Source organism: Rhincodon typus, chromosome 7, assembly GCF_021869965.1.
Source record: "Rhincodon typus isolate 14 chromosome 7, sRhiTyp1.1, whole genome shotgun sequence".
Lineage (NCBI taxonomy): Eukaryota > Metazoa > Chordata > Chondrichthyes > Orectolobiformes > Rhincodontidae > Rhincodon > Rhincodon typus.
In genome coordinates, this window is record NC_063338.1 from 1,067,304 (window position 1) to 1,081,739 (window position 14,436).

Here is a 14,436-nt window from a genome sequence, read left to right on the forward strand (position 1 = left end):
CTATCCACAACTCCACCAACTTTGGTGTCATCCGCAAATTTACTAACCCATCCTTCTACGCCCTCATCCAGGTCATTTATAAAAATGACAAACAGCAGTGGCCCCAAAACAGATCCTTGAGGTACACCACTAGTAACTGAACTCCAGGATGAACTTTTCCCATCAACCACCACCCTCTGTCTTCTTACAGCTAGCCAATTTCTGATCCAAACCGCTAAATCACCCTCAATCCCATGCCTCCGTATTTTCTGCAATAGCCTACCATGGGGAACCTTATCAAACGCTTTACTGAAATCCAAATACACCACATCAACCGCTTTACCCTCATCCACCTGTTTGGTCACCTTCTCGAAGAACTCAATAAGGTTTGTGAGGCACGACCTACCCTTCACAAAACCGTGTTGACTATCCCTAATCAAATTATTCCTTTCTAGATGATTATAAATCCTATCTCTTATAATCCTTTCCAACACTTTACCCACAACCGAAGTAAGGCTCACTGGTCTATAATTACCAGGGTTGTCTCTACTCCCCTTCTTGAACAAGGGGACAACATTTGCTAGTCTCCAGTCTTCTGGCACTATTCCTGAAGACAATGACGACATAAAGATCAAAGCCAAAGGCTCTGCAATCTCCTCTCTAGCTTCCCAGAGAATCCTAGGATAAATCCCATCTTATCTATTTTTACACCTTCCAGAATTGCTAACACCTCCTCCTTATGAACCTTAATCCCGTCCAGTCTAATAGCCTGTATCTCAGTATTCTCCTCAACTACATTGTCTTTTTCCTGCGTGAATACTGACGAAAAATATTCATTTAGCACCTCTCCTATCTCTTCAGACTCCACGCACAACTTCCCACGACTGTCCTTGACCGGCCCCAATCTTACTCTAGTGGAGCGGACAAGGGAGTCACAGAGAGAGTGGTCCCCCCGGAAAGCAGATAAGGGTGGGGAGGGAAAAATGTCTTTGGTAGTGGGGTCAGATTGCAGATGGCAGAAATGTCAGAGGATGATGCGTTGGATTCAGAGGTTGGTAGGTGGTATGCGAGGACGAGGGGGATTCTGTTTCGGTTGTTATTGCGGGTAGGGGGTGTGAGGGATGAGTTGCAGGAAATGCGGGAGACACTGTGGAGGGTAAGTTGCAGTCCTTGAAAAACGAGGACATCTGGGATGTCCGGGAGTGGAATGCCTCATCTCGGGAGCAGATGCGGCGGAGGCGAAGGAATTGGGAATAGGGGATGGCCTTTTTGCAGGAAGGTGGGTGAGAGGAGGTGTATTCTAGGTAGTTGTGGGAGTCGGTAGGTTTGGAATGGATATCGGTTTCCAGGTGGATGCAGAGATGGAGATAGAGAGGTCCAGGAAGGAGATAGAGGGACCAGAGATGGTCGAGGTGAACTTAAGGTTGGGGTGGAAGGTGTTAGTGAAGTGGATGAACTGTTCGAGCTCCTTGTGGGAGCACGAGGCAGCGCCGATACAGTCATCAATGTAACAGAGAAAGAGGTGGGGGATAGGGCCAGTGTAGCTTTGGAAGAGGGATTGTTCCACGTATCCTACAAAGAGGCAGGCATAGCTCGGGCCCATGCGGGTACCCGTGGCCACCCCCTTTGTCTGTAGGAAATGGGAGGAATTGAAAGAGAAGTTGTTGGAGGGAGGCCTGTTTCCGAGGCTTTCTGCGACTTATGTCGCGGCACCAGAAAACCCGCGTTTGGGGCTTGAGACCTAACCCGGGCAAATCATGAATTCTTCTTGCCGGAAAATTGCTCCAAATGCTGGTATCCTCTTTTACCTTCACTCATCGCCTGTTGATGTAATAGGCGAACATTTTGTTTTGGCCATCGCTCGCAGCATGCATACTCACAGTCACAATTAACTGTGCGCATGTTGCAGCGCTCTACCCACCTGATTGATAACATCGTCCAACCAATAGTTAGAAAAGGGCTGGGCTCCAAGATGGAGCTGGTGCTGCGGGTCTTCCAACCAGAGGGCGAGGGGCGGAGCCGTCGTTCTGACCAAGCGAAAATAGGGGCGAACTCGACTTCTAACCTCTGTTGGAGTAAGTGAGGGGCTGGGCTAGTGGCAGGCTCGCTGGCTGTCACTTCCATTCTCACTCTTTCTGTCCCTCATTCACACGTGAATTTGTATTCGCAGATACATTTTATAGACAGTCAGTCAGTCAATGTGGCATTTTATAAGTGCCTATTTTAGAAATAAAACCATTCTGACTCTAAACTAAAACACAACTAGACTCTAAACAAGGCCTCACACCTAACATGCATTGTCTGACTAAAATGACACCTCTTCCTAACACTAATAAAACCGTCAGTTCTCTCAGGGCTGTGACCTGAAAGGCATTTGGGGATTTACATATACATATTAATCAATTAAAACCTTCTAACTGCTAAAGATTTAACAGCATCTTAGGTTTGTTTAATACATCCTCATCAGTGGTGTGAATCTTTGATCTTTTACCTGTAAATTCTGTGTCTGATACTACCGCTCTTACTAATACCTGAAGAAGGACTGAGGCTCCAAAAGCTTGTGTTTTCAAATAAACCTGTTGGAATACAATCTGAAATGATTTCTAACATTGTTTTAGATTGAGCTTTTATTGTCATGTGTTCTCAGGTACAGGCTACAAGAGACAGTGAGAAGTGAACAATGTCCCCACACACGGTGGCAACTTAGGTACAAGTACCCAGGTACAAAATCTTAGTTACAGAAGTTGAAAAACAAAGAAATAACAAAAACTTCGGCACTACAGTCTTCTCAGTATAAAAACGAAAAAAAATACAGAAATACCTGTGAAGTTAAAAAGCCATACATTACATTCCTCCCTTAAGCCATGAGCCTGCAGACAGTCCAAACTTGACTTCAAGTGGGCATGCTTTCCCCTTCCCTAGGCATAGAAGCCGACTGCAGCCGCCGACCTACACTAGGCCTTGGCCATGACTGCCACTGCGGCCATCCTTTGCTGCTGCTGCTTCTGTCATCCAGCCCATTTTTGGCCCCATCCTCTGCCATGCTCCATTGCTGCGTCAGATTCTCGCTGCAGAGTCCAGCTCTGGACATTGAGGAAGCCACAAGGTTGGTGATCGCGACCAGCTGCCTTCGACCAACCATCAATGCCGCTGTCTCCACGACCGAGCTCCAAAGACCAAACAAACAGTCAAAAGAAAAAAAAAAAGAGAAGAGAAAGAAAAGTGGTTGGAGAGGACAAGGTTCGGTAAGGAGCCCATCTGGAATGTAGGATTGTGCCCTGGACAGAGGGGAGGACTGCGTTCTGTCCACTCTTTTTTTACAGCACATTCAATGGGAATCATTTCCAGATTGTCAATTCCAACCAGATAGCTAACAGAGTCCCTCCATTCACAAAGACCTCACTATAATTGGCCTTTCACCATGTAAGGTATAAGTTTGTTTATTGTGTCTATGTGAAAAGGTTTCCGAGTCAGTATGACCGGAAAAACTCCAAGAAATTCGAAATTGTGTGCAGAGCAGCCCCAGAAGATATGTCTGGGTACCACAGTTGAGGAAGGAGAGATTGGACCTTCCTGGGGTAACAGTGCAGATTTACCTCAAATGATTCCTGGACTCAAGTGTTATGTCATGAGCAGAGGTTGTAGAAATCAGTCTTAGATTCATTGTGGCACAGAGGAGTAATTTTGCCTATTGCATCAATGCCAACTTTCTACTCTAATTCCCTTCTCTCTCCCCAAAGCCCTTAAATGCTTACGTAAAAAAGATAATTAGATAATTGATTATCTTCATTTCCACTTGTAAGCAGGAGAGGACTGTGTAGAACTACTGATTCTGGGGGGAAAAAAAAGCTTAATTCCCCTGTATCTGTTGTTGCTGAAATAGCTCAGTTGGGAATATATTAGCCTGAAGATATTAAGGTTGTTCGTTCAATTCCAGGTTTCACTAGGTAATTTTGGGCAGCACGTTAGCCCAGTGGTTAGCATTGCTGTCTCTCAGTGCCAGGAATGCAGCTTTGATTCCAGCCTCGGGTGAACGTTTGTGTGAGGTTTGCACATTGTCCTCATGACTGTGTGGTTTTCTCCAGGTGCTCAGTTTTCCTTCCATGGTCCAAAGATGGCCAATCCAGCGAACCTGCCCACGCTAAAAATAACCCAATCGTGTCCAGGGATGCCCAGGTTGGGTGTGTTAGCCACAATAGAAACCCCATGCGGAGTTATGGGGATGGGGTGGGGACAGTCTGGATGGCATGCTCTTCAGAGTGTCGGTGCCTCTTTCTGCCCTGTAGGGATTCTTTGATTGTACCTCTTGCTCATGTTGGAGATGGTTGGGCCTAATACACGACCTAACCTTTTACAACTTACCGAACTCACTTAGATCAGGGGTGAAGGTAGCTAAAGATGGATAGAAAACTCTGATGTGAAGACGACATGAGGTTGCAGACAGACATAGATGGAGTCCTGGAGTCATACAACGCAAAAACAGACACTTCAGTCCAGTAGTCCATGCCAATCATAATCCCAAACTAAACTTGTCCCACCTGCCTGTTCCTGCCCCATATCCCTCCAAACCTTTCCTATTCATGTACTTCTCCAAATGTCTTTTAAACACTGTAAATGTACTTGTATCCACCACTTCCTCTGGAAGTTCATTCCACATACAATCCACACTGTGTAAAAAAATTTCCCCCTCATGTCTTTTTTAAATTTTTCTCCTCTCATCTTAAAAATATGCCCCTTAGTCTTGAAATCCCTCACCACTAGGGAAAGGACACCTGCCATTCACTTCATCTATACCCTTAATGAATATATAAACCTCTATAAGGTCACGCCTCAAACTCCCACACTCCAGCGAAAAATGTCCCATCCCATCCAGCCTCTCGCTATAACTCAATCCCTCCATTCCCAGCAACATTCTGGTAAATCTTTTCTGAACCCTCTCCGGCTTAATAATATCCTTCCTATAACAGGGTGTCCAGTTCTGGTCACAGTACTCCGGAAGAGGCCAAACCAACGTCCTGTACAACCTTAACATGACTACCCAATTCATACACAAAGGATTGAGCAGTGGAGGTAAGCTTATTTATCGACTTCTTAACCACTCTATTTAAATATGACGCAAACTTCAAAGAATTAGGTGTCTAGAGTCTCTCGGTCTCCCTGTTATACAATGCTACCCAAGGGCCTACTTTTAATTGTGCAAGTCCTGCTTTTGTTTGTTTTACCAAAATGCAATACCGTGCATTTATCCAAATTAAATTCCATCTGCCATTCCTCAGCCCATTGACCTAATTGATCAAGATCTCTTTGTAATCTTAGATAACTTTCTTCACTGTCCACTATGTCACCAAGTTTGGTGTCATCCACAAATGTACTAACTATACCATCTTTTTTCTCATCTAAATCATTGTATAAATTACAAACAAACGTGGACTCAGCAGCGATTCCTGTGCAACACAGCTGGTAAGGGGTCTCCAGTCTGAAAAATAACCGTCAACCACCATGAATCCTATGTGAGCTAACTTTACTAATTAGTCTACCAGGCAGAATCTTGTCAAAGGCTTCACCAAAGTACAAGTAAACAATGTGTACTAATCTGCTCTCAACAATCATCTTAGTTACTTCCTCAAAAAAACTCAATTAATTTTGGGAGACACGATTTCCCTCGCATAAAAGCATGCTGAATAGCCCCAATCATTCCTTGCTTCTCCAAATGCATATAAATCCTACCTTTCAGAATTACTTTTAACAACGTACCCACCACTGAAGTTGGACCCACAGGTCTACAGTTCCCTAGCTTCTCCTTACATCCCTTTTTAAACAAATGCACATCATTAGCTACACTCCAGTCATTTGGCACCTCACCCGTATTTATAGACGATACAAATATTTCTGCAAGAAGCCCCGAAATTTCTTCCCTAACTTACCTTAATGTCCTAGATTACACTACATCAGGTCCCAGAGAATTATCCACCTTTACATTTTCTAAGACCTCCCGAACTTCCTCTCTGTAACCTGAACGGTTTTCAAAACATCAATATTTATTTCTGAGTTCTCTAGCCTCCATTTCTCTTTCCACAGTAAAAACTGACATGAAATATTCATTTAATATCTCTCCCATTTCCTGAGGTTCAAAAGACCCCGTTCACCTTTAAGGGGCCCTACTCCCTCGCTAGTTGCTCTCTTGCTCCTAATGTACTTATACAGTCTCCTTAACCTCATTTGCTAAGACTGTTTCACATCCTTCCTTTGCCTTCCTGATCTCCCTCTTAGGAATACCCCAACACTCTTTATACTGTGTAAGAGATTCATTTAAACCCAATTGTTTATATCTAATATGTGACTACTTTTTTGATATGGCAATCCCTTATCCCTGCAATCAATCTTGTAAATCTGCTCTGGACCCCTCCAACACAAGCACATCTTTCCTCAGATACAGGGCCCAAAACTACTCAATATTCCATGTGCAATATGACCAGAGCCTTTTACAGCCTCAGCAGTATGTCTCTGCTCTTGTTTGATAGCTCTCTTGTAAGGTATGCCTACATTGCATTTGCTTTCCTAACCACCAACTGAATCTGCATGTTAACTTAGAGAATTCTGAACTAGAACTCCCAAGTCCCTTAGGACTTCAGATTTCTGAAGCCTGTCCCTGTTCAGAAAATAGTCTATGCCTCCAGTCTTCTGACCGAAATGTATAACTTCACACTTTCCCACACTGGTCAGAGAAGTGGCAGGTGGAATACAATCTCCTAGCCAGAGTCCGAGTCATTCTGAAGCCTTCCCACTTCCTCAATACAACCTGCCCCTCCACCTATCATTGTGTCATCTGCAAACTTAGCAAGAATGTCCTCAATTCCTTTGTCCAGATCATTAATGCGTAACATAAATACTTGTGGTACCAACACTGACCCCTGCAGAACTTTACTAGTCATCCAGCTGCCATCCTGAAAAAAAGACCCCTTTCTCCCAACTCTCTGCCTTCTCCAGTCTGCCAATCCTCAATCCATGCCAGTACCTTGCTCGTAACTTCATGAACTCCTACCTTATTTCGCAGCTACCTGGATGGCACCTTGTCAAATGCCTTATGGAAATCCAATAGATCACATCTACTGGCTCTCCTTTGTCCACATTGCTCAGTCCATCCTCAAAAGAATACTAACTGGTCAGTCAGGCATGAACCCCCCCACTTTGACGAAGTCATGCTGACTCTTCAAGTACTCCATGATCACACCCTTACAATGACCTGCCACACTGTGTTTAACATAAAGCTAATTTATTTAACTTTTATCCAGAATATGAAAACTTCTGCTTAAATTCCTGAATGTGATGAACAGCAAAGTCCAATCGCCACTGAGATGTGTGAACTCTGTGCTGTCTCAGCAGGATTGGTGTGGTGAATTCCTTCCCTGACATGGAGCAGATGAACAGTCCCCCCCCCCCCCCCCCCACCCCACCCCACCCCACCCCAAGTGTGATCTCTCTGCTGCCTCAGCAGGGTTGATGAGTGAGCTAACTGTTTTTTTCACATGGAGCAGGTAAATGCTTTCTCCCCTGTGTGAACTCACTGGTGTACTGAGAGTTGAGATGATCGCCTGAACCCAGTCCCACAATGAAAGCACCTGAAAGGTCTCTCATCATGTGAACATGTTGATGGGAGATCAGTTCCACAGAACTTCGATAGCACTTCCCACAGACCAGACATTTGAAAGGTCTCTCCTCAATGTGAACACGTTGATGATAAAACAGTCCCCAGGAACTTGTATAGTGATTCCCACATTCTGAGCATTTGAAAGGTCTCTCCTCAGTGTGAACACGTTGATGGGACTTCAATTCCACAGAATTCCTAAAGCACTTCCCACAGTCTGAGCATTTAAAAGGTCTCTCCTCAGTGTGAACACGTTGATGACAAGTCAGTCCCCAGGAACTTCTGTAGCACTTCCCGCAGTCTGGGCATTTAAAAGATCTCTCCGCAGTGTGAACTTGCTGGTGTCTCAGCAGGTTGGATGACCGAGTGAATCCCCTCCCACACTCGGAGCAGCTGAATGGTCTCTTCCCAATGTGAACCTGCTGGTGCTCTGTGAGGTCAGATGATCGCCTGAACCCAGTACCACAGAGAGAGCACCTGAATGGCCTCTCCTCAGAGTGAACACGTTGGTGGGCCATCAGGTCCCTGGAGGTTTTGTAGCACTTCCCACAGGCTGGGCATTTAAAAGGTCTGTCATTAATGTGAGCAAGTTGATGGGACATCAAGTCCCTGGAACTTTTAAAGCACATCCCACAGTTTGGGCATTTAAAAGGTCTCTCCTCCGTGTGAGCACTTTGATGGGCCATCAGGTCCCCAGACGTTTTATAGTATTTTCCACAGTCTGGGCATTTAAAAGGTCTCTCATTAGTATGAGCATGTTGATGGGATGTCAAGTCCCCAGAGGTTTTATAACATTTTCCACAGTCTGGGCATTTGAAAGGTCTCTCATTAATGTGAGCTAGTTGATGGGACGTCAGGTCCCTGGACGTTTTAAAGCATTTTCCACAGTCGGGACATTGAAATGGTCTCTCCTCAGTGTGAACAGGCTGATGTTGCAGCAGGTTAGATAACTGAGTGAATCCCTTTCCGCACACAGAGCATGTGAATGGCCAGTTACTGGTATGACTGCATCGATGAGTTTCCAACTCAGATGGGGAAATAAATTCCTCCCCACAATCCCCACATTTCCACAGTTTCTCCCCAGTGTGACTGCATTTGTGGTTTGTGAGGTCTGATGATTGGCTGAAACCTTGTCCACACACACACGTGTATGGTTTCCCTTCACTGGGAAAGGAGCTTTTTCCTTCCATGTTGAAAATCTGATCACATTTAATTTGTGATAAAATGGACAAATCCATCAGATCATGGTGAGATGATGGTTGGTTTCTAAATCTTCCTCTTCTAATGTCCTGTGAAATTGACGTCAAATGAAAAACAAGGGAATAAGAGAGAATCTCTCACAAGAGTCTGCCTTTTGTGTGAAGATAGGGACTGAAGGAGATGGATTTTAGACACCTACAACTTGACCAGAACTTTGACAGAATCTTCCAAACATTCAGCCTCCACCACCGAGAAGGAGCAGGGCAGCAGGTGGATGTGTACACAATCACCTTCAAGTTCCATTCAGGTCACACACTGTCCTGATGTCTCTGACATCCAGTCCTGGTAAAGCAGAAATTTCCTCCAATTAAATGATGGCACAACTGAAGCCTTTATCTTCAGTCCCCAATACTAACTCCACTGCCTCGCAATGACTCCATCCCTCTCCCTGGCAACTGTCTGAGTCTGAATCAAACACATCGTAACTGTGGTGAAATATTTCACCCTAAAATGAGTTTTCAACCACATATCCCCATCAGCACCAAGACTGCCCACTTCCACCTCAGTAACATCACCTGACTCCTCAGAGTCTCTGCTTATTTGCTGCTGAAAGTCTCAGCCAATCTTTTGTTCCCTTTAGACTTAATTGTCCTAATGCAGTCTCCACCATCCTCTCACATTCCTCTCTCTGCACTTGTCTAACGTCCTCTGCCTCTATTAATGGGAGTACTTGAGCTCTGGTTAGTGTTTTATTGCTCCTTCCATTCACTATGTCTGAAAAAGGTTTTTACCACTGCCCATTCTCCCAACCATGTGCTGCTGCCTTAGCAGCTTTATCTTCCCACACTACTATAAAGGAAGGAGTTACAGGTTATTCACCTAGTGATGTAATGCAGAGGTCATGCAAAACTCTATTGACCACGTGAGTATTCACACCAAGTTTTGTTCACCCACCATCCCATGCTCATGCAGCTGAATTTTAAACTTTTCATCCACGTATTCAAATCTCTTGATGGATATAGAGGAGACTATCTCTGCAATGTCCTCTAGAGTCCAGCCATCTCAAGGGCAAATAGTGCTGGCCAATAAATGCTAATCCAGCCAGCGATGCCCACATCTCAAGAATGAACTTTTAAAAATGCTTTGATATCCTTTATTGGTCAGTGGATTGAGTATGGAAGTTGGGAGGTCATGCTGTGGTTGTACAGGACATTGATTAGGCCACTTTTGCAATACAGTTCTAGTCTCCCTGCTATAGGAAAGATGTTGTGAAACCTGAAACGGTTCAGAAAAGATTTATGAGAACGTTGCCAAAGTTGGAAGGTTTGAGCCCTGAAGTGTCAGAGGCTGAGGGGTGACTTTATAGAAGTTTATAGAATCATGAGGAGCGTGGACAGCTCAAAGTCTTGTTCCCAAGGCAGGGGAGTCCAAAACTAGAAGGCATAGGTTTAAAGTGAGAGGGGAAAGATGTAAAAGGGACCTGAGGGGCAACATTTTCATGCAGAGGGTGGTGCATGTATGGAATGAACTACCAGAGGAAGTGGAGGAGGCCAGTACAATTACAGCATTTAAAAGGCATCCAGATGGGTACATGAATAGGAAAGAATGTAGGCCAAATGGGACTAGATTAACTTAGGATATCTGGTCAGCATGGACACGTTGGATCGAATGGTTTGTTTCCACACTGTATATTTCTATGAATCTCTGAACTGTCTAAATTATCTGTCATTTCAACCCCCTGAGCATTCTCAGTTTTAACTGTTCCACATTTGGTGCCCTCAACCTTAGCTGCTCAGGCATAAATTGTGAAATCTCCTCACTAAACCTCTCCCTCTCGATCTCCATTTTGCTCTTTAAAATATTCCCTGAAAACTACATATTTGACCATAAAACATTTTGTCACCTCCCTGTATCTCGTTATTTGACTGGGGTCAAAAGTTGCTTTAAAGCACTCGCAAGGAACGGCTAGAAAGTTTCCATTCGGTGAAAGGCACTTTATCGATATAAGCTAATTATCATTGATTTGGATACATATCACAGTCACTTCATCACTACTTGGCGAATAACTCCTTACCTAATGACATTGTGGGAGGTACTAAGGGAAGATAATTGCCAAAAAATGGTCAGGAGATGTTCACATGTAAAAACCTTACTCAGAGAGTCAGGGGAAGTAACAATAAAATACCTAACACAGTTACAACCATTACTGGAGACAGAGGAAGTTAGACAATGACAGAGAGTTGATCAGGGAGAGCAGAGATAAAATACAGTAATGGATGGACACTGATTCACATTCACAGTAAAGGGGTTGCACCAGCCCCAGAGTAAGATAACTGAGAACAGCACTAGAAGCTGAATTGTGTAGGTTACTGATAAAATTACTGAAATAATTTCATTTTCAACTTTAAAATCAAATGTTGGAGTCTGCAGCTCAAAGATATCAGAAGCAGTGGGGTCAGAGGAAACTCTCCTAGTTGAGGAAATACCCAGTAATCAGGGTGATGTTACTGAAACTGTGTGTGATAACATCATCCACATGAACACAGAATGATTGGGTCTGCACAAATAAGTGCAAATGATACGAGGGACCATGGAGAGATTTAAATGAGATTTATCAGAATGTTCCAAGGAATGAGGGATATTAGTTGTAAGGTTAGATTGGAGAAACTTACAGCAAAAGAGATCAAGGTAAGATTTGTTAAAGGTCTAGGTTTATGATCCGTTTAGATTTTACTCAATACTTACACATTCAAAGGCCAACAATGTCCAGTGCTAAATGAATAAAATGGCTCGCTCAGATCTTGTTAGTGTTATTTAGTTCGAGCTTCCAAGCTGCATATCCTTTTCTAACATGCTGTAAAATAAGTTTACAAAAGCTAACTCAGTCAATCCAGGAAAGAAATTTAGAAGAGTCAGATATTTCTCTTACTTAGAGTCTGCTGTGTTTAAATCCTCCCCTCCTCACTCCCTGTAACAGGAGTTTATAAACTCCATCCCTGTTAAGCCCAGGAGAGACATTCACAACATTTTATCCCTGGCCCAGGACGACCGCACATGCGCCCTGCTGCCTGCTGGCCCCCGACAAAGATGCGGCCGCGACCTGGGGCCTGTCGATGAGACAGAGCCTTTTTTTTGTCCCGTTTTATGAAACGGGGGCAGATAATTTCTTTATACAGGGTCTGCCGCGTCCATAAAATGTTTACGAAACCTCTCCGACTAACCACCCGGTCCATCGCCTCCTCCGCTCAACCTCATTGTTACCTTTTCTGGAGCCGAGGAAAACAGCGACTGCTCCTCAGGATCGCTCCGGCAGGCGGGGATGATAGCGCGCGTGCGCACCAAAGAGGATTGTGTGGGTGGGGATTTTATTTGTTGTTATGTGCACAAATAATCTTTCTATTTATCTCCTACAAGGACAACTGACATGTATAATACACATAATAGAGAATAAAACATCCCTTGTGCGTCCCAGGGATATAATATCACAAACTCTGACACTGAACCGCACATTAAATGGTAAAGCGGTCATACTCGCTCTGGACCATCAGGCTGCTTTCTTATGCCAGCAGAGACAACCGGTAATGGGTTTAACCTGAGGGATACCACACCTCAGATGAACAGAGAGGTTGAAAACGAGAATCATTAACGTGATTTAAACCCACACTTGGTGTGAGGAAAATTGGCAAACAGCTTTGAGAAAGAGTTTGGCTTTCAGAAGTGTCTTCAAGGAGGAAAATGTGGATTTCATATTCCAGCAAACAACAAAGTTTCCTCTTTTTGGTTGAAGGAGCCCACTGTTCCACTGAAACGCTCATCTCAATGATATCTGAATAACTATTTAGATGAGCACTTGAAACGTCAGAGCACACAAAGCCATGGGCCAAGTGCTGGAAACTAGGGTTTCGAAGTGAGATGTTTAATGACTGGCCTTGATATAATGACCAAAGACCCTCTCTCCATGCTGTTAAAAACTGTGATTCCCTGTCATTTTGCAACTGAAAAAACGTCAAAAGCAGTGACAACGGGAAAAGTTGCAAGCATTGCGTGTGTCTTCGTTGGTGCTTCAGTTGGTGGGATTCAGCACTCTCACAGCTGTTTCCTGGGTTTGATTCCCGGTCAGAGAATGAAGATTTATTGTTCCCGTACAAACTCTTGAAATGAACACAAATTCCTGACATTAAAAACAGCAAAGAGAGCAGCTCTGACAGAGTCAGTAAGAGTTTCACATCAGAGATAAAAGAAAATGGGAAGAACCGCTGAAATCCATTGCCTTCGCCTACTCAGACACAGTACTGAAAAAAAACTTGCTTCTTATTGAAATAATTGAATCCCTCCACTGACTCTCTGAAGAGCATCCAACCCAGACACACCATCCCTATCCGTGTAACCCTGTTTTTCCCATGGCTAATCCATCCAACCTACATATCCTTGGACACTATGGGCAATTTAGCATGGTCAGTCCACCTAACCTGCATATCTTTGGACCGTGGGAGGAAACCTGGGCACCTGGAGGAAGTCCATGCAGACACAGGGAAAATGTGTAAACTCCACACAGACAGTCACCCAAGAGTTGAATCAAACCCGGATCCCTGGCACTGTGAGGTATTCGTGCTAACCATTGAGCCACCGTGCCCTGTGTTTCAATCCCATTTCTGCCTATGTCCTTGTTAACATTGCAACTCCACAAGAAGTGACACCTGATCATGTAGTTTAGGCCAGCGATGGAAGGGATAACACATCTGATCCTCGTATCAGAAAATTGTAGGTTCGAATCCTCCCTGGCTCGAGTGCAGCAGTCTTTTTTTCTACCTTGCAAATTGACAGTTGCTTCCAGTGGGGAATGTCTGCCTGGTGCTGTCTTGTCAGATTCCCAAGAGCTGCACTGATTGGGTTGGTGAGTTTTGGAAATTGAAAGTTGCACAGAAGCAGTGTGTGGGAGTATTGAAGCTCACTGTCCATTTCATATCCCAGCTCATGGCAGCGGTTCTAATTGTCTGGAGAAGTCGCTTGTGTTCCACCTAAAGCTGCCTTTTGTCAGAGAAACTTGTGTGTGGGAGCAGACAGTGGACGTCAAGCACACCGAGTGGGTATAATACTGAGGCCTGTGTCACTCTCAGTGGATGTTTGTGTGTCTCCCTCCGTGGCTAAAAACAAGGATGAGATCCTCAAGAGGGCTTTAACACAAATTGACCATTGCAAACTTCAGTCCCATACATTGTGTCATTTGAGATTACAGGAATAATCTCATTGACATTAGCACTTGAAATGTCAGAACACATAAGGCTATGGGTTAAATGCTGGAAACTGGGATCAGAAAAATGTAAGACAACAAGGTGCAGGGCTGGATGAACACAGCAGGCCAAGCAGCATCATAGGAGCAGAGAGGCTGACGTTTCGGGCCTAGACCCTTCATCAGAAAAGGGGGAGGGGAAGGGGGTTCCGAAATAAATAGGGAGAGAGTGGGAGGCGGATAGAAGAGGGATAGAGGAGAGGATAGGTGGAGAGGAAACAAACAGGTTGAAGAGGCGGGGATGGAGCCAGTAAAGGTGAGTGTAGGTAGGGAGTTAGGAAGGGGATAGGTCAGTCCAGGGAGGACGGACAGGTCAAGGGGG

The 14,436-nt window shown here is 44.5% G+C and overlaps 2 protein-coding genes across 3 annotated transcripts in view; one reads left to right on the top strand and one right to left on the bottom strand.

The window, feature by feature from the left end:
• Positions 1–2,588: 2,588 nt before the first annotated feature.
• LOC109917124 (zinc finger protein 501-like) lies at positions 2,589–12,145 on the bottom strand. Of its 2 annotated transcripts, XM_048599067.1 has the most exons (3): positions 12,086–12,145; positions 11,570–11,678; positions 2,589–9,166 (listed from the first exon to the last, which is right to left on the bottom strand). In XM_048599067.1, exon 3 carries the CDS (start codon positions 8,860–8,862, stop codon positions 7,489–7,491), a length of 1,374 nt encoding a protein of 457 aa, XP_048455024.1. In that variant the 5' UTR covers positions 8,863–9,166; positions 11,570–11,678; positions 12,086–12,145; the 3' UTR covers positions 2,589–7,488. The 2 variants fall into 2 exon arrangements, with proteins under 2 accessions (XP_048455024.1, XP_048455025.1); XM_048599068.1 differs by lacking the exon at positions 11,570–11,678 and having other exon boundaries at positions 12,086–12,126.
• LOC125483456 (zinc finger protein 501-like) overlaps positions 11,444–14,436 on the top strand; it is an 18,343-nt gene continuing 15,350 nt past the window's right edge. Inside the window, exon 1 of the mRNA XM_048598658.1 lies at positions 11,444–11,512. Within this exon, the coding sequence (XP_048454615.1) occupies positions 11,444–11,512 (69 nt within the window). The remainder of the gene's footprint in view (positions 11,513–14,436) is intronic.

Bases quoted from the DNA above. Each gene is read 5' to 3' on its own strand.
- LOC109917124 (XM_048599067.1), bottom strand. From the start codon at position 8,862: ATGGATTTGTCCATTTTATCACAAATTAAATGTGATCAGATTTTCAAC.